The sequence below is a fragment of the Opisthocomus hoazin genome, chromosome 1 (genome assembly GCF_030867145.1).
Source record: "Opisthocomus hoazin isolate bOpiHoa1 chromosome 1, bOpiHoa1.hap1, whole genome shotgun sequence".
Classification (NCBI taxonomy): domain Eukaryota; kingdom Metazoa; phylum Chordata; class Aves; order Opisthocomiformes; family Opisthocomidae; genus Opisthocomus; species Opisthocomus hoazin.
The window spans coordinates 141054558-141074954 of NC_134414.1; the positions used below are offsets into that span (position 1 = coordinate 141054558).

General features: G+C 42.4%; 1 protein-coding gene across 13 annotated transcripts in view; it reads left to right on the forward strand.

Annotated features, from left to right (window-relative positions):
* LOC104327122 (rap1 GTPase-activating protein 1) overlaps positions 1–20397 on the forward strand; it is a 49916-nt gene that overhangs the window by 24110 nt on the left and 5409 nt on the right. For 4 of the 13 annotated variants that reach the window (XM_075438912.1, XM_075438897.1, XM_075438922.1 and 1 more), the window contains 12 exons: positions 59–142; positions 387–487; positions 1121–1250; positions 1497–1652; positions 4552–4623; positions 4809–4895; positions 5553–5687; positions 7268–7414; positions 8632–8735; positions 11088–11204; positions 16003–16129; positions 16215–16317. In XM_075438912.1, coding sequence (XP_075295027.1) covers positions 59–142; positions 387–487; positions 1121–1250; positions 1497–1652; positions 4552–4623; positions 4809–4895; positions 5553–5687; positions 7268–7414; positions 8632–8735; positions 11088–11204; positions 16003–16129; positions 16215–16317 — 1363 coding nt within the window. The other 9 variants (XM_075438904.1, XM_075438931.1, XM_075438950.1 and 6 more) reach the window with 9 other exon arrangements.

A 20397-nucleotide genomic window follows, 5' to 3' on the forward strand; every position in this document is an offset into this window, starting at 1 on the left:
CTTTTCTATCAAGGTCTCGCTAATGACGTCCAACTGATATGTATTTTCATTACCTCAGGCTTCGCAGCTTATTGTTGCATTTGATGAACATGTCATAAGTAATAACTTCAAATTTGGGGTCATCTACCAGAAACCTGGACAGGTAAGCTCCCTCAGATCCCACGATACTTGAGGCAAAACAAAGAGTCAGTTCTCTTAGCTTAAATGTAATAACAAGGTCTGTACTATCCTGTGAGAAATACAGATGCTGTAAAGAGATAGAAGCTTGCCTTATGTTGATTGATTTGTTTGTGCAGGTGCTCAAAGCTGATTGAGCTGTGTATAGAAATTACTGCCTGTTCTTTTTACTGCTTGTGCTCCTTATGACTTCTCCTTTCCTTTTGAAGACGACTGAAGAAGAAGTCTTCAGTAACACAGAGGAGAGTCTGGGTTTCCTGGAGTTCCTGGATTTCCTTGGTGACAGGATTCAGCTGCAGGATTTCCGTGGGTGCGTACCCAGTGCCGCTGGAAAGCCAGATTGAGTTAGGGAACGCCGCATGTTGAGATGCTGTGGCTCTGTTAGAGCCCTGCTTTCAGAAAAGTGCTGTGTCCTCTGAATCCCAGTGCAGGTGGAGAAGCCCAGAATGCTTTTGTCAACCATCCTGTCTGGGACCCAGCTGGAGCTTAGGTCTCTGCTGGTATTTTCATTTAAATGTCTCGTAGTATCTCAATCTGACCCACAGTATCAGTAAATAATTTCATGTGACTGCGAATGTAAGTTTGTTTCACAATAGTAGGGCTCAGTATTGTTTTAACCTCTTTCTGGGGGGCAGCCTGTCCTTTCTGGAGTTCTAAAATATGGATTGTGTTTCTCAGAAGAATGCCAAAGAAGGTAGCTCCTTTGAGGATCCCTGGTTTAGCTTCATAGATTTTAGCAAGCACGTTCATCAGCAGAAACACTGTGCAGCTTCAGTCAGTGCATTTGTTTTGAGAAAACTCGGTGCCCCACTATCACTGATTTCTGAAAAATCACCTTTGATAATACTGATGTACCAAGCTACTGTTGTTGATAGCTTCTTGCTTCTCTCCACTTTCTCGTTTCTGTCCTCCCTGACCTATGGTGTGGTATGGATTTGCTCAGTTTCCGGGGAGGCTTGGACGTCACCAGAGGTCAAACAGGCACTGAGTCGGTCTATACAAATTTCCGGGGCAAGGAGATCATGTTTCATGTGTCTACAAAGCTGCCCTTCACAGAGGGAGATTCCCAGCAGGTATTGGAAGGAGAACTAAGGAGTTCAACAGCATGGCTAAGAGGGGAGGTGTAGGGTCTCTTTAAAGGGGAGAATGCCTGTGTAATGTTGGGACTTACGGCTGGAGTAGTGGTGAAAGTAGTGATGATGGGTTTGGTTGAACAGATGGGTTGGAGATGCTAGAAAGACTGGTGTTTGAGGCCCTGTCATACTGTTCTACTCTCTTTCAGCTGCCTTGTTGCTTTATTTTTTTTTTCTCCTCTCCAGCTTCAGCGGAAGCGTCACATTGGGAATGACATTGTAGCCATCATCTTCCAGGATGAAAGCACGCCTTTTGTTCCTGATATGATTGCTTCTAATTTCCTACATGCTTATGTGGTTGTTCAGCTCACTCATGGCACCACTGGGGACACTCTCTACAAGGTACACAGAGCCAATAGATTCCTCTGTACTGATTTACTGGTACTGATCCTTTAAGTGGAAACCTGTTCTTGGCCCTTTGGGAGAGGTACAGGTGCAGCCAGCTGTCATGCTAACAGCTTTGCCTGCTCTGTTGGTAAACCTGATTAACATTTTCAGTGAAAGGCAATAATTAGATCTATTACCAGCAAACCTAGATATCCAGTACCTGCCACCAGCTCTCCTTCTGCTTCACCCACTCTTTGACCTCTGTCCAGAAGACTCCTTACTGCTATGTTGTTCTCTATTCTATAGGTTTGCAGAGGTCCTCTATGTTTGGTGGGATTTTTAGCAATCTGTGTTCATGTTTGTTTAGTATTCAGATTTCATAAAGATACTGGTAAGCTGGATGGGGCTAGGAGGTGGGGCTGAGAATTAGTAAAATTCTGGAATGCAAGTATTTTACTGAAAGGCGTCCAGGACTGCTTGCTGCCTCCAGCTAGCAAATGTAAGGTTAACGAATAATTTGATCCATTTGCGAAGTATTTACACATGAAACTAGAATGTGCTTGTATGTTTTTCAAAGCAGCGGATGAATTTCTGAAGCTTAAAGGTTGGGCATTGAAGCAGGATGAATTCAGATAAAAAATTTTTGTTTACATCAAAGAGCACAAGGAGCAATTGATGCCATTTTGGGGGATATCTTGCTTGTATTGTGTAAATCAGGTAAAACTCATTGACCTGACTGACAGCCTTATCTGCATTGCTCATGCTGCAGAGCACGGTGGTGAGAGCTTGCACTGCCTGAGACTGTAGGTCAGATACAGCTGGTTGGCATCTGAGCCAGCTATGTCTGCTGTGGGGGATCGCAGAGCTGGTGTCCATCTGGCAGCGAAGAGCTACCTGTTGGGCCTCCAGCTGAAAGAAGCCCTGCTAGAACATGAATTCCCTATCTCCAGCCTTCGGACATAGCCCTTCCTCTGTCACATGACTCTATGGATGTCTATATAACTTTCTGTTCAACTTTCAGTCATGGTTAGAGAGCAGAAAATATATAGAAGCTTGTCTTCTGTGATGGATTTTCCATTGCAGAAACATTTTAATCAAATTGCTATGTCTCATGTTATATAGGAATTCTGATTTGGTGATGATCAGTCCTTATGCCTTGAAGGTCTACATGAACACCAAAAATACAAAAATTAGGACAGGATCCCCATTTCCTCTCCCACCAAAGAGGGTGCTGGGGGTGGAACCACCACTTTCTATTGTTCCCTATACTATGGGCAACCAGATATGTAGTTTGGGAAATCTTTTTTCAATCAATTGTTCCATTTACTTAAGTTTTAGTGCCAAGTGGTTACACTGGAATATTAATGGCATTTATTTCTTTGAATCAATATCTGAAATCAGAAAACTAAAAATGTAAAGTAGGATTTTAACTGGTAGATATCTTTTGGGAGGGAGGGAGATGCCTTGTAATTCGGGGAGCCGGCCTACAATGTGAGAAAACCAAATTAAATCGAGGGCTTCTTCCCTTCTTCCTCTCATTAAACTCATATCTCTTATTGGCTCTGTGACATTTACACAGGAGTGTTATTTCGAGGCAGCTGGTGTTAAGTTTTTCTGACACTTGTTCCCTGTTCTATGAAATGGCAAATAATGGTATTGTTTCATCTCAGACATGACAAAAAAAGCCCCTGTGAAATATTCTTAAACACTGTATGTGTCTGGTTAGATAGCTGCATATAATTATAGGTACGTGCTGTGAAGTACCAAGTGACAGTGTGTAAAAACTGGACTGCGTTACAGTTACCGTTTTTGGCATTGGTATGTCAAGTAGGAGCATGTTAAAAAAAAAAAAACTAGCATAGATTTCCTTATCTCTTACTGGGAAAGTGCTTTTGTATGCTTACCATCTGTGACTCAGAGAGGCAGTGTCACTGCAATACTCACCTCAGTGTGCAGTGTATCTCCACTGAGGATTCTCTGTCAAAAAAAAAGATCAGTACAACCATATTGACAAAGGTTCTTCTAGTGGAGGTAGATCTTGCAGCTGAATAGAAGCATCTTAATTTGTTTTTGTTCTAAATACACTGGTTATTATTAAAAATATTACTTAAAAATATTTTTTTAAAAAGAAATTGGTTCAATGATTTTGTGTTGTTCTTACTGTGTGGACATTTATGTGACTGAACTTCTGGGAGATAAACCAGCACATGCATTCACCAAGTACAGAAACAGATGGATGCACGGGACAGTATAATGGGTCTTGCTTGGATATGTAAATGATTCGGGAGGGATCAGATGTTCCATAGTAGTTCGTCTCTTCTCCCGGGTAACTAGTGATAGGACAAGAGCCAATGGCCTCAAGTTGCATCAGGGGAGGTTTAGATTAGATATTAGGAAAAATTTCTTTACTGAAAGAGTGGTCCATGAGAAGGACAACAAGGCTAGTGAGGGGTCTAGAGAACAAGCCTTGCAAGGCGCGGCTGAGGGAGCAGGGGCTGTATAGTCTGGAGAAGAGAAGGCTAAGGGGGGATCTTCTCGCTCTCTACAAGTGCCTGAAAGGAGGTTGTAGTGAGGCAGGTGTTGGTCGCTTCTCCCAAGTACCTGGCAATAGGACAAGAGGCGATGGCCTCTAGCTACGTCAGGGGAGGTTTAGATTAGATATTAGGAAAAATTTCTTTACTGAAAGAGTGGTCAGGCATTAGAACAGGCTGCCCAGGGAGGTGGTCGAGTCATCATCTCTGGAGGTGCTTAAAAAAGACGAGTAAATGTGGCACTTCAGGATATGATTTACTAGGAATGGTGGTATTGGGTGGATGGTTGGACTTGAGGATCTTAGACGTCTTTTCCAGCCTATGATTTTATGACTCTGTGATTCTATGATACTTATTTTTTTTTTCCCCTTATATTGTTTCAGGTTTCAGTCACAGCCCGGGATGATGTCCCCTTCTTTGGACCTCCTCTGCCAAATCCAGCCATATTCAGAAAGGTTTGTTTCTCTGGTTCAGTGTTAGATGGCAGGGGGATATAGTAGACACCCTTGTGTTCAGAGTCAGTATTGTCAGTCTGGCTAGGTGACTTTGGAGGTGTAAAGAGTAGTAAGGCAGAGCTTTTCTCATGTGATATCTTTGTTACTGTCTTCATCTCTAGTGTAGTCTTCATCTTGTCTTGCAGAGTGCAGAGTTCCGTGAATTCCTCCTGGTTAAGCTCATCAATGCTGAGTACAGCTGCTATCGAGCTGAAAAATTTGCTAAGTTAGAGGTGAGTCTATTACCTGGGTGCTTCCATTATAAATTATAAAACTATATTACTGCCAGATTAAGAAAATGCAGTATATTTTTTTACTTTCTTCTAATTTTGTGTTGCTTAAAAAAGGTGAAATGTGGTTATGCTCAGCTATGTGATACTTCCTTTGTATTTCGCAGCAGGCGTGATAGAATATGAACAGGTACATTATAATGTAAAGATCTAATCCTCAAGTAAGAATGGGAATATGATGTATAAATTTTGCTGAAGGAAATTTTGTATTACCTGAAACTCAGTAGTGTCCTACAGGATGTGTACTGATGTCACTGATTTTGGTTTGAGGTACCAAAATTCTGTTCCAGCCTCTGCTGCTTGCCTGATCTAGAAAAAACTGCCCTCAATCCATGCTTCTGTTTCATCACCTGTAGAAAAGTACTGATGTCCTTTATGACTTGCTTTAGAAAGATTTTAAAAGGGCTGGGTATTACTGTAATATATTCCATAACTATACGGCTAAAGCCACTTCATGCTGTTTAAATTAATTTTCATGTTTTTTGGGTTTTTTTGGTTTCGTTTTTTTTTTTAAGGATGTGAGACATTGCAAAGACAGGCAAAAAAAAATCCCCTCTACTCCCAATAATAACTGCGTTTTCATTCCCAATGTTGATGCAGGAAAGAACCCGGAGTGCCCTCTTGGAGAGCCTTTTCGAGGAGCTGCAGCTTCGCAGCCGCAGTATGGTGGGATTGCCCATAGGGGAGGATGACAAGATAGAGAATGGCAGTGGGGGCTTCCTCGAGAATTTCAAGGTGAGCCGTAGTGGATTGACTGATTCCTTACCCAGTTGCTCACACTTTTCTCAAGCTCATTGTGTGTTCCTCCAAGTAATATTGACCCTGCTGATTGGCTGTGCTTAGGGTGAGACAGAAAAAAAGTCTTTCCATCCAGCAGCCTTTCTTTAGAGCATCGTCAACGTGCTTTACCATATCTCTCAAGGAAAGACATTTTTCCCCTTCCTGTGCTCCTTTCTACAGAGCTACAGCGTGATCCAGGGTGGAATTCCATACTGCCCCTGAGAAGTGAAACTCCTTATGCTTCACGCTGATGTCTGCTGTCAGATGGGGTTTCACTCCATGACTTACAGAAAATGGAGTCAGTGTTTGCAAGAGGAGTTCTAATAACTAGCAGCAAGCAGCTTTCAGTTCCTACAGCAGATCTTCTCCAATTCATTTTCATTATAACTGAAAGAGTTGTAAGAGCCACTGCAAGAGTTTCAATGTATCTGTAAATGTAGTGTCTACAAAAACTGTGATGCTTTACTTACCTTCTAAAACCCAAAGTTAATTTACCTTTGTTCAGTGTAGAAACACTTTTTTTCTTTCTTTTTTTTTTAATAAATCAGGTTCAGGTGACAGAACTAACTTTTAAAAGTGATCAAGACTATATGAGAAAGCAAAGTGTTTGTACGAAAAGGCAAACTGAGTTTTGAACTGATTATATACAGAGAATCTTACATCACTTTCCTATCTACTTCCCCGTTCCCAGTTCTGTGGGAAGAGCCTCACCACTTCATTTGTATAATGTTATCTGTCTGGACAGAGAGATGTATTACAAATAGCATTTCTTCAAATGGCCTCCACCTGCTTTGTATGGTGGGCTGGTTAGGGTTATTAAGGGCTGTGAAACTGATCCATTCACATACAGGTCTGGTAGCTATCTGCGTAGCTTTGGTCTGAGCTGGGATGTTTTGGTGAGGTGTATTTTTACATACAACCAGTCAACTCTGCCTTTGCTGCTAACCAGGATTTTCATACCCATCCAGGTCTTACACTAATTATCCCAAAATGTCCTTTTCTGACTTCTAGCAGATGCTGTGATTTGCACATTACGTACGCAGATAACCTTTGTAAAAGGCTGAGAAAACTCAGAAAATGGCTTTTTCAAATGCTGCAGATTTTGATATGACTGCTTTGCCCTTGGAACCAGCACTCACATTCATGCAAGACTGAACCTTACAGTCTCAAATAGGAGTTTGATTTTGTGTTTTGTAGCCTGTACTGGGTAGGACTGCTCCAGATGATGCTGTCTTATCCAGTGTGCTGAGATGCTGGTAGGTAATCTCTATTTATTGCAACAAGACAAGGGACGTGAGAGTAGAGAATATCCTCGAGGAAGAGTTCTTCCCTGGGAGTGAGCTACATGAATCAGCGAGGACCAAAAATGGGTGATCTCTAAGATGCTGCCTTCTAGGAGTTAGGATTTCTGTGGTTCTGGTGTTGGTCTGTCACAACTTTCCACCCGATCTGTGGTGCTTTTCGTGCTGCCCTACTGTGTGCATGTCTATATGTGTATCTGCGTTTGTCTGTTTCCCTGCCTCCTTTCTGTTCAGCGGGTGATCAGAGGCCGCAGCCAGAGCCTGGATACCATGGGGATATCCATGAGAAAGCAGCAGCCAGCCACCCTGCCCAGCCGCCCAACTACACCTGGCCTTGCCCTCAGCCAGAGTGTCGCCGAGGGCCCTAAGGCCATTGCTGCGGTAAGGTATTAGGGTGGGCTGTAAGAAGAAACCCGGCATACCTTTGTGACCCACCCATACATTTTGTTTCTCTTCCCCTATTAGTTTTTCCTCTTGTCCTTTGTGAATCTCTTTTTGTTGTATCATCCCATTTCACAAGTGGTGACAGCATGTGTTGCAGTCTGTTTTGTCTGTGCCTATCTCTAGCCCCAGTTCATCTGTAAATTAGAGCTGAGATTGATGCAGACTGGGAGAAGAAAGCCAAACATGATTCTACATCAGACATCTATCTCTGCTATCCTGGACTAGATCCTGTACGTTGCCATACCTTAAAGAAGTGCATGCGCTGTGGTTTGACCGGAATGATACTGTATTGTCATATGGCAAGAGCTGAGAACATGAGGACACTAGATCTGTTCCATTTTCTTCAATTTCACCAATCAGATGATTTCCTGTAATATAAACAGATGCACAATGTTTATTCAAGGTGCTGTTTTGCTGTAAATAGAATTTGCAGTAGAATTAATAAAGTTCGGGGTGAGGAAAAAAGTGAATATTTCTAGTCGCTATCAAAGCATTTCTTATTTGATAGGGATACTAAATGTCAGTGATCAGTGTGAGCATAATAAATCCATGACAGATGTTTCCAGAAAAGGATCCATGTTTCTGATGTTGGAAATATGGTTACCTTGGCCGAAGTGCATCCAGCTGATTGTGGTCTCTGTGCTAGTGATGTCAATACAGGCAAACTACAAAAGCATCTCTGAGTAAGCCAAGAAGGTGCCTGTCAGTGTGGAATTTTCTTGGTGACAGTTTACTCAGTTGTATGTGTTCTTTATGTCAGCACAACAAAGTCACAGAAAAGTAATGACTTGGGTTTGCTGCCTACTTCTCTGCTTCTAGTTTCTCTGCCTTTCTGATTCTGCCTCTCCTTCTCTCATGATGTGGGGATACCGCCTTTCCCGAGCCTCTTTCTCTGTATACTGGCTGTGTATCTTGTACTGCCTTTGTTTCTATATCTCTCTGTCTCTTTCTCCTACCGCCTTTGTAAGCCCTAGCTTCTCTCACTGACAGGAAGTACTCCTTGCGCTGGTGGAGCTGGGCCGTGCTATTGTACTGCAGGGTGAAGGAGAGGATCTGGATCCACATTGCAAACTCCCTCTCCTGTGCTTCCAGTTCTCCATTTTTTTCTGTCTTGTTCCCCTCCCTGCTTTCTGTCACACTCTCCTTTTTTCTAGTCTTTTGCCTTGCCTGGTAGGAGCCCATCACGTACTCGAGCCAGCCGCTTCCATGGGCGACGGAGTAGTGCCATTGGCATTGAGAACATACAGGAGGAAAAGAGGTATGAGCCGTGGGAAGATGAGGCAAAGAAAAAACTAGGAGGAGATGAGAAAAGGGAGATAGAAAAGCACATGTAAGGACATAAAGGGAACAGACAGGAATGAGAACTGAAGTGGACATGGTTGGAATGGGAAGAAAAGCCTGATTATTTGCTAATGGAGAAACAGACAAATGACAGAAACAAACAAAATAAAGAAGGACGTGGAAGTGGGGAGAATCAGTCTGAGGAAGAAGGGAGATGGGTGGAGGAAATGAGTGAGATTGCTTTTAACCATTTTGTGGAACGATCCAGGGCACTTGGTTCTCCTGTTCTGTATTTGCCACTTTTGGAGAAGAGTCAGATGAAGGGCTTTTACTTGGGAAGGGGGAATTGGGTGCTTGATTGTTTGTTTTCATGTTAAAAAGTTCAAATAGACAAAACTTCTGATGTCTTAAAAAAAGGATTTTTTTGAAAAAAGCTTTAAGTCAAAAGGACTGGTGTTTAAGTCAGATGGTCTGAGAAATAATTATAATTAAGGGGTAGCATACAGGTTTAAGGAGTGGTTTGGCATATTTAACAGAATTATAACCATTCAGAAGTTCTCTACTGGTCATGAGAGATTATTTAGTTAAACAAATAAATTTGTCTCAGCTAGAGCTGAGACACCTTTTTAACATTATACAGAATCTCATAAGTCACATGGGTGCTCTGCATGTAATACACAGTTTTCCCAGTTCCAAGGAACAGCTTAAAGACTCAGTGTAAAAGGGGAAAAGCCATCTTTAATGTGGAAACTAGTGATTTCACAACAGGTAGAATTATTACGTTTTCCCTTCTTTTTCCAGTTATTCTCTTGGACCTTTCCTTAATGAGGTGGCTGTGACCTAATCTGAATAAAAATAGTATAGAACTTTCTTGATAAAAAGAAAATTTTGAGACAACTTCCCTGTAACAGTCTAAGCCAACAAAGTAGCTGCAGCTCCTCACTGCTTTAGTTTTGTACCTTACATGGCTGTGTCCCTCGGTCCATTACTTTGTGTACAACATCCTTCACTATCCCCTTAAAAGATCTGTACCAGTTTTCTACACCAAGGAAAAATTGTGGAATTTCTTTTTTTTCTGCTTGTTCTATGAGGGAATTGGTAAGATATTGGATTTATTTAGATTTCCTGTTGCTTATTTGTAATCTTAGACATGAGGAACAGTAAGTCTTGTCTTGTGTTTTGTGAAAGTCTTTATGGGTGATTCTTGAAGCTGTACTTTCACTACAAACTGGTCTGTTCTAATAGTTCATTGCTACTGAAAAGCAGATATCATGCTTTCCCTCTCCAAGCGTCTCTTTCAGTTACCCAGTCCTATCCTGTTCCTTGTGATGGCTCAGATGCCTATAGTAGACCCTTCATGGAACTGATTCAGCCCGTTAATTTAACAGGAAAAGTACCTATCAACTTTATTTCATTGGATTAATTGTCTGCCAGGTTCTGCCATGAACTGGCTCATGGAGAAGTCTGATGGGTACCAGGACTGATGGAAAGCACACTCGGCAAGAGTGGAGGAGGCTGGAGCAGGCTCTCTCTCTGGCAACAATGAGCTCAACATACTGTGTGTGACTTCACCCTGAAGCTGCAGTTTAATGATATGCAGGCTTTGGTGACAGAGCTGACCCAGTCAATCCCGCTTGTTTGTGTCATGTGTCGTACAAGTTTCAGGGTTGTTTTAGTTCCAGGATTGTTTTTTGTCAGGATAATTTCCAGTCTCGCAAACAGTTGTATTAACACAAGTGAGGGCATGAGGAACTGTGACGTAAGGGTACAGGTAGGATCAACTCACCAAGAGAGCAAAGGAGGAACTTTGTGAACTCAATCACTGAAGCCACAAAAAAATGCCAGCAAAAACCTGAGTTTTCCAATCCTTAATTAAACATACCCTGCTTCTCGGTTACGTAGCTTTCTTCAGAAGTATCTTGACAAGTGCTAGTAGCAATAAAACTATTGTGTAACCATACTGAAACAGGGAAATTTGATGAATCCTTTTTCTTTATGCAATAAATATATGAGCTTTCTAATCAATCCTAGAGCTTCTTAAGACCAGTGAAATGGGGACGGTAGAAGAAAAAGTTGAAGAATTAAAGAATACCAAAATTAATTTAGACTTTTATATCAATTCAAAAGGAGCTTAAAGTTGGCTGTTTCTAATATATTGCCCTCAACAGGTCACATCTAAGGAGTCTGCCCTTTTCAACACAGCTGCATTTGCTTCCCTTTCATGTGTACATGAGAGATCCACCTTTGTATTGTGCCTTGTAAGGAAGTATTAGTATAGATAGTGGTTAACTCTGGCTCTGGGCTATAGCTGGTTTCTCTTTTGTCTCAGCAGAGACACTGCAGAGAGGATACAGAAGGTGCTGGACAGCCCAGGAACTTTCTTTGACCTGAAGTCTGATGGATCATCCAGTCCCAGCTCCCCAGAGTTCCCCAGCAGGAAGAGCAAGTGAGTTGAAAATAATTTTAATATTTGAAAGATACTCACTATGTCTGGCATTGGCTTAAGCGTCGTGCATGTCTTGCTCTATTGGAGGCTTTACTGAGATTGTCCACGAGGCATTGCAGCAATCTTAAAAGTTGAATGTCTGGCTGTGGCACAGTAATTGAGAAGCATGTAAGGAAGGAACTCGGGTTTCTTAAACAGCCAGTGAAGAAAGACTGGACCACTTAAAGGTGATTTTGGCTGTATCTTTACTGTAATGTTAGCTTGTATCCAGCAGGATATGCAAAGCCCTAGCTGTCCAATTATCCATGCTTATTCACGTATATGTTTCCTCTATGGTTTGCTCTGGAGTGATTTTGGAGCTTCAGGAGAAGCTCGGACAGGGGTATGTTGGGATGTTGGGCTGTATCCAAGTTTTTCCCCTTTAAGCAGGATTCGTGCTGCTGCTCCCAAACAGTGTGAACTAGCCTGTCTTCAGTCCTCCCAAAGTGTTACAGCAGTCTCATGTGTTGCACCTGTGTTTCATGGCTAAAGCACACCATACTACACTGAGTATTCTCCAGCAAAACACTTCATGCAGTGGTCTGCAAAATAGTTCTCCAGTTTCTAGTCATCAAAGACTGGAAAAATGCACTTTCCTGGTAGTGCAGCTTTGATGTTGCTAAGCTGTATTATGCTGGGATCGTTCAGGACTTCACGGAAACCACACTTTTACATTTCCAAGACTCCAGAGCAGCCTGTCTGTAAATCCAAGGCTGCAGCTGACTTTCTGGAACAGCTTGCCGCACCTGATTTTTTTCATGAGAACTTGTATGAGACCTGTGGCAAAAGGGCCACTGAGTACTTTGCAGTAGGGGGACTACGAAGGACTGGGGCTGCTCTAAGAAAATTTTAGGAGGTGCCCTCAAGCCAAGCCTCTATGGTTGTAGTTGCTCCAGGTGCCAAGTCTGAAAAGGAAGGGCCTTCCAACTAGACCCAATGCTCTCTAATCCTTAGAGGCTGGTGTCTGTCTGCAGTTGCTCAGCTACCCAGTTTTGTGCTGTAGGACTGCCCACAATTTTCTCACAGCCAAAGGTGCAGAGTTCTGGTAAGTATAGTTTTGTGATACTAGTTTTTGGGTTGGGTGGGTGACCAAATTTTGGTGGGGAGAAGGATGGGAGCACGGCTAGGAGGTGCAGACCGATTTAAGATGATAGCTCTGGCTGCCAAGGACAAGAGAGAATGCAGGACATGGAATCGTTGACTGCTCAGCAACCCCCATCTTCTAGTATTACCATATCATTCCACCTCCCCTTCCTCATCCTGCCTGGGACCTTGTTAGTGAACTAGAAGTTCCTAGCTAGGCACATGTGAGCAACTGTTTCTCTGATTAGGTAGGTGAAAGTAACTTTGCATAATCAGCAAGAATTCTGCCTAGTAAGAAAACATCACATAGCTTGGCTAGTCCTGGTTACCCTATTCTAGAATGTGTGCATGTCTTGGGGGGGAAAAAAGATGCAGCTTTCTTTCTCAACCTCCATGCTCCATTCATCAGCTGAGGAGGTAAGCCAGCTGTAACGGCTGTTTCAAATTGATACCACATGCTTTCAGACAACAAACATAGCATGGGATTTCACTAACAATACTTGCATGAATATTGTTTATGTACAAGGCATGACCTGTATGATTTGGCAGTCTGTGTGCTTCTGTCCCCAGGATTCTCTCTATGCATCTTTTTCCAGCCATGGACTCAAAACCACTTGTATGATCACCAGAAAAGTCTTTTCACAATTGTGGTGGTTTAGCCCATTGCTGGGCAGTTTGTTTACAAGGTGAGGTGTAGCATGGAGTTTTGAACAATTGGTGATTAGCCAGAGTTAGAGTTGTGATTTCAGAGTTAGGGACCAGCCCACATACAGTCATACCTTCTGCATCATATCTGGGACAGGGAATCAAGGACAGGTTATTCTGCCATGTAAAGCACACCATTTTCACCAGGACAGTATTAGCACAGTATTGCAGGAACAGGCTGGGACTGTAATTCTAACAGTCTGTCTCAGAGACAGTTATGCTAAAGTTCTTCTGAAATAGTCTGTTTATTGTTCATTAATTGTGGAGCCACAAATCGGGATCATGACATACATAGGCATATTTCCAATGCAAAAAGAGTTCCAGCCGGTTCTAGAGTGATTTACGCCACCCGTATTAAAAATGTTATCCCTGGTAGTATGTCGTTAATCCACTCCTGGTTCTCTCCAAGGAGTAGTGTCACAGGAAATTTCTCTATCGGAAATATGTCCAGCATGTTGCTGCTGGTCTTAAATAATCATTTCAGATTCCAGACTTGAATGATCAAGCTCTTCATCTACGTTCTACTAAAACCAACCTGGAAATAAATGCAAAGGGAGCACCTAAATAATAGCTACATTTTTTTACAGTGCAGACAAACCAGCACTTCCTTTCTGTCCTTGCATGCTGATTTCCAACACAGCCTTCTGCAGTGATCAGCCTGCAGTCCATGAAACCGCGTTGTTCACTTGGGCTAACAGTGTCTTCTCTCCCACACACGGTGACAGTTGTCCTTAGTTTTTCTGCTCCACTGTCCAAGTAGCCTTCCAAATAATCCTTCTTCCCGAGGGACAGACTCTAAAGAATGAACCCAGCCTAAGTAACCAGGTAGCAAAACTCCTCAGGCTCCGACAGCTTTCTGGGTTGCATCTGAAAAGTCAAGCACTGTACTCTATGTCCAAATCCTAGGAAAAGTACATGGGTTTTCTGTGTGTGTGTTTTCCGTCCTCAGACACATCTGAGTGGGGACATCAAGCCAATCAGGAGTGGACCGGATGCTACTCAGTCATTGGTTACCTCACTGAAGATACTGGCAAGCCTTTTGGGGTGAAATTAGAGTCCTGGCTAAGAGGAGCATGAACTTAGAGGACCTCAAGAACTGTGGAGAGACCGAGTGGCACCAAGTGATGCTCCACTGGCAGTTCATGGAGCAGAAATCCTGGGAAAGGGAGATGGACGGATTGCTCCTATTGGAGCATTTGGGCTCTATGCCCCTCCCATTGCCCAGTCAGCAGCCGCTGAACCAGCCTCAATGGTGGGGAAAGGAGGCAGTACTGAGTGCCTCCCCTCCTCTTCCTCTTCCCCTCCATTCCGATGCCTGAGAAGAGAACAGCTTGGCCCGCAGAAGGCAAGGGCAGAAGAACATGCTTCCACCTCTGTCTCTAGTGCCTTTGGATGACATAGGTCAGGAAATGCAGTGCAGAGAATGAGGATGGAGAAACGTGCTGAGGAAGGATGCTGAGAAGGAGATACTTTGTGGAAATCTAGGTCCCAGCTCACTTAAATTCATGTTATTGATTTGCTCTGCCAAGGGAGAAGCATGTTGGCCTTCATTTCCTCCAAAACATATTTCCTGATCTCCTGAGGAAATATCTTTGGCCTATATTGGCCCTGTCTTTACTGTTCTCCCTTTTGCATGCTGGCATGTAATATGCCTGGGACTTTAGGTTTCATTACTGCTTGTAGGTCAAGACTGGCCACATTTTGCAGTGTTTCTGAAGGAATAAATATATTTAGTATGTTAATGGTGTCTTATCTTTCTTGCCTCTCTTAGATTTTTGGGTTTCTTAACATCTTTAAGCACTTCATCTGTCTCTTATTGGCTGGTCTCTTGTGCAGGCAGTATTTCACCGTAAATGTTAGGCTTACATGCACAGTGCACCTTACGCCATGGAAGCATATCAGCCTCATGGACTGCTCTTTCTCCTAGATGGCTGCAAGCAGTGGATCCCAAATCTGAGCTGGGAGAAGCTGACAGATTCTTGACAGATACAAAACATGCACCAGGCTACCTCAGTGTCCATGACATTTGAGAGAGTGGTGGTCCAGTGATCCAATACAGTTTGCTTTGAATGTTCCCTTTGTAATGACCTTGTGGGAGCTAAGAATTCAGTGGGATGGACCTACAGGAGCCAGTGTACTGGCAACTGGGCACATGCCAAATCACCAGGGTGGGCATCCTGACCTAGGTATGTTCCTATCTGTAAGCAGGAGGAGGGTTCTGACCTGTCTGTGCAAGAGCTTGGCACTTGATCCTAATAGTTGGACACTGAGACATCCTAAAATAATGCAAATCTCAGTAATTTGTTTCTACCTTCCCACCGCTTCCTTAAACTTTTGTAGTTAACCATCCTGTAATACTGGTTAATGTCTATATGCTTTCCTGACTCCTGTTACAACTGTCCAGAAACACAGAGGTGACAGTTTATAAGCTCTATGACATTAAAAATGTGCTTTTATAGTCCCCTTGTACTCTTTGGAATTTCACATAAGACCAAACGTGAGAGGCTGAGAGTGGCTGTGGAAATGCATGGCCTAGGCTGGGTAGTGCCTTCCCTTTATACTCAGTTTAACACCTCATCATGTTGTGTTTAGGCTCCTAAAATCTCTGATCTCCAAAGTGAAGGCATCTGTTGAATTTAATGAATGTCTAGAAGTAAGCAGTGCTTAAATGCAGGTGGTTTGACTCGCTCTGCTTTTAAGGCGCTTAGGTCTGTGACTTCAAAATTCAGTTAGTCTTGTCCTTTTGTACAGTTATCGAGAATGGAAAGAGGAAGTGGTGTTTCTGCTAGATGAAGTAGCAACTAGAAATAAAGGAATGCAAGCCAGTTCACCTGAATTCTGTTCCTATGTGGAAAAAACAGCTGTGGATGAATGGTTTCTGCTTACTCTTTCTGACTGCTGTGTAATAAAGCTAAGTCCAAGACTGTGTGTAACGATAAGCATGATGATGTTGAATGCTTGCATTTCACAGAATGCTCAGGAGTCAGACTTCAGGATACTGTGTGATGCAGCCATTCTCACGTTCTTCATCCAGCGTAAGCAGTTGTTGTAGTGGTTTGAGGGAAAATGAAACAACCGAAGAAGAGGAGAATGACAGGGTGGGTGTATGATCGCTAACAAATAGGTTTCCTCCCTTATTTTACCAAGTGCGTTATTAAAACACGTCTTCTTTGCCCTCTCCAGGAGCTGATGTGCTCTCTTGAGGGTACTCCAAAACAGGATTCAGTGGTTCAGAGTATGTGGCTGGATGACAGTGACTGCACACCCAGTTTTTCCAGCTCATCAGGTAAAAAAGAAAGAAAACCAGAAAAAATCCTCTGTGTATGCTTCTGGAAGCATACATGAGGTTGAGCCCCATTCATTTGGCAAAATCTTTTGTATAGCTATGCTTAAGATTTGAGAAGCATGAGTAGATGATAGGCCCAGAGAAATGGGGAGAGAAGCTAGCATGCAAGCTGTAATGGGGAGAGAATGGGACGGGGAAGTGTTTCAGTAGCGTGAGTAAGTAGTGTTGTACACACTGCAAGAAGGAGTTACAGTAGATTGCAAAGAGTTAATGTGTTTCTGTGCTTTTGTGGAGAGCATGTATCTAAATGGTTGCTTTTCTGAATGCAGTGCCCCTTTATAAACTGGATAGTTTGGATATGGGAATTACAGGAACGGTGCTTCCTGAGCAAAGCGGTATGCTCCTGAGAAGGTGGGTAACCAGGGAGCTAACCTGCACTGAGCTTTTTCACTGCCAGCGCTGGGCTCTTAGTGTAGTACTTGACTGAAGTTGTAGCGGTTGATTAAAGTCAGCTTGGATCCATTCACAGTGCAGAGATGATTATTGTTGTTATAAGTTCTCTTTAGTCCCGCGGCAGGCAGAACTATTGCAGTATCTGTTGCTGGGGTTGTGCCAGGTACCCTGATCTCAGACACTGTTTGCAGTTGTGTTTCACTTTTTGTTAAAATGAACCATTTTGAATTAAAGTGTTTCTTGTTGAGCATCAGCCTAAAGCTCAAATTATGGAAAATTTAAATCGGTTTGAGTCTGGTTTTGAGAATGAGGCTGAAGGGACTGTGCAAGATTTTGGGAAAGTATGATTGAAAAGACTAAGTTTTCAAGATTGGGAAGTCATTAGAAACTGTGGAAGGCAAAAATTAACATTTGCTGCTAAAAGATTCTGGAATGGGAGCAGGTTGAGATGATAAGAGATACTAGGGATTATGTGGATGGCAAGGAAGAGAGGTGGTTGGAAGGAACAGTGAAATCTTTATAGGAATTGTGTGAAAAGGGATTGTTGAAAAAGATTACAAGGGTCAGAAAGTAAAGCAAATTTACTTTGAAGACGCATTTAGGTGTCTCAATCTCTGCAGCAGCCCTGTCTGAGATATCAAGAGGGGCCATCAGTTCCCTGCTTAAAGTTGACTGTATCTTAGCAACAGCAATGAAGATGTGATACTGTGAGATGTTCTGCAGAGACCTCTGTTCTGTGAGATGTTCTTGGAAGATTTCTCCACTTCTGCAGAACAACTCACAGCATGAGTGCTTGTATACCTAGTTGGGAATGAGCTTCAGTAGATCCTTGTGTTGAAGGCTAGGAAGAAAGAGTTCAGTGTCATCAGCTCAGAGCAAGTGATAAATAAATACTGTAAGGCCAGGAGGCCCAGCACCATGAAAACGTCTCATTCTGAAGGGATCTGGAAATGACACCATAAAGGCAATAGCTGCTTTGTGCCTGGTGGTGTGGGGGTTTTCACTGTATCACCACAGCACAGCATTGTCCAGGCTACCATTTCCACAGGTCTGGGATTATCCTGAGCAGGCCACAGCTGCCCTCACAGATGTTTGAGCTTTATTGACTCCTGTTGCCTTTGTGGCACTGCTCTGAGACCAGCAGGTATGAAAGATGGTTCCTTGTCAAAGTGAACGGACAGCTTCTGTTTACTTGTGATGAGAAATACTAATGGGAACAGAAAATTAGTGTAAATGCAAGCTAGTTTGTTTTGCTTGAGTGTCAGAAATTGTCTATTGTCATCAAGTAAAAGGTTTCACGTTTCTTTTGACCTTGTAGGTAATTGCAGTTCCCCTTGCCCTCCATTTCTCTGGAACACTGCCAGGCACAGACATAACGCAGTGCTGTTTTTAACAGTGCTGTTACGCCTCCTCCGCCATGGCCCATAGTTTAATCCTATGGTGATCTTTCTACAAATACACTTATGACTCCCATCTACCTGCATCACGTAAAGCCCAGTGGAAGTGATCCACTATAAACTTTTATTATATTGGCTAGAGTATTCTCTCCTTTTACCTCTTTACTCACTTGTGCCACATTTTCTCTCCTGCATTCTTTTTCTTGCCAGAAAATCCCACTGGATCCTAGAGCTGTAGCTGAGCTAGGAAAGTTCAGCTCCAGATCCAAGTGCTGGGTTGATAGCACAGGCCCAACTGGCTCTGAGTTCCCAGCTTGCCACCTTGGGGAAAAGCTGCTGCCTCAATATACACTCCAGCAGAAGAGTGCTAGGTTGTTCAACCTAGCTGTTCCCCTTTTGTTATGGGTATTGGAAGCAGAGATGGTTTCCAGTGGCCTTTGCTTCTTTTCCCAAGTAGTTTCCCCATCTGCTGACTCCTTATTGTCTCACAGATCATTAATATACATCACTGACACTAACGGTTACAGAGAATGTGATGTAAAGTTCAACGTAATTTTAGGTTTTATGCTCTCCGTTGTCAGTAGCAGAGATCTGATACGGCGACACTGCAAAACTTTCACTGTGGTTTCTCAGTACCTTGGCATGGTAAGACAGCTGCACCCTGGCTGTACCATATCTACTCTTACGTCTTCAGTGCAGAGATTAAAAAAAAAGTTCATAAAGGTACACCGACAAACATGCAAACTTGTGTATGGACTTCTGATTTATGCCAGGAGAGCCATGTTTAAAAGGGCCAAACATCGTGGATACTTTTCTGACTGGTTGAAATCAACTCGCCTGATCAGGAGACTGTAGAGATGTAGTCTTGAGTGCCACTGCTGATGGCAGTAAGAAAGCTTGATGATGTCACCATCGACTCCATTTAGAATGTGTTCATGGTAATAGATGAAGAGGCAGAGAGGAAGGAAGTGAAAGGTTACTTGTGTGTGGCAGGTGTATGAGGTAGCTGAGTTAGGCATGCATTTTTCTAAGCACAATTTTTTAGGAATTTCAAAGTTTTTGAAATTTGATTTTCCAGAAATTCGGACAGTTCTTGAGCCAGGAAAATATGGGATTAAAAGCAATTTGTTGTGCTAAAAATTTAGGAAAAACAACAGGGATGATATATTTATTTTGATTTTTGTAAATACTAAAAAAGTTTTCTATTTATGTACTACAGCCAGTCCTGATAGAAGACTAATTACCAAAAGATTGTGTGGCAATACATGTTCATATTCCTAGACAAAATTACATTTAAATTAACATTGATAATTTGGGTTTATCTATGCATCAGGTAACAACTGTAATAAACCAAGCATAATCAAGTGAAGAAATGCCAGAGCTAAGCTAAACTGAAAGCAACTTGGGACACAGAGAGGCATCCAGGCATTGTAGTTTTGCCCTTTAGGTAGCTATACAATAACAGTCACAGTTAATGTACTGTGTAAAGTCAGACCAAACTGATTTTTTTTATGAAGAAACCTGAGACATTTTGGATGCCCACTGTAAGTCTGGATTTTACACTGAATGATCCTAGAATTCCTAATCCATGTACACATTCTTGGATTCTCCAATTTGCCATTCAGATTGAGAGAGCAAAGTTACAGAAAAAAAGAAAAAAAAATGGCAGCAGTCTGTGGTCATTATGCTACCAGAGCTAGATAAAGACGTAGAGAACTGCAATTGCCAAAACTTTTATTTTCTGAGTTGGTGTTAAAGTACCAACATGTCTCATATACTAGGGCATATCAAATGAGGCAGAGGTCAGGATATAAATTCAGCTATGACCCTCCTTAACATTTTCTTTAAGACACTTCTAGGTTATGTAATATGCATAGTTATTTTAGATGTGTTTTTATTCAGTTGCTCAGTCTATTAGTCACTACGTACAAACATACATCATAATTAAATTTCAAAGTACCAGAGCTAGGATGTACAAAATGGATAAGAACCCTGGTACTGCAAATTCCTGTCGTTTAAAGCCACAGTTTAGCGACAAATAGCAGTGATTTACCAGTTTTGTTTTTAAACCTCAAGAGTTTTAAATTACATCATGAAACTTGGAAAGGGGATAGTCTACCTTTGAAAAACTGCTGAAACACAGTTACATCTCATCTGTTCCCTAGAAGGTATTGGTATGATCACATATAGTTCAAATAGAAAAATATGCTCCTGTGGAAAGCATCTTGGC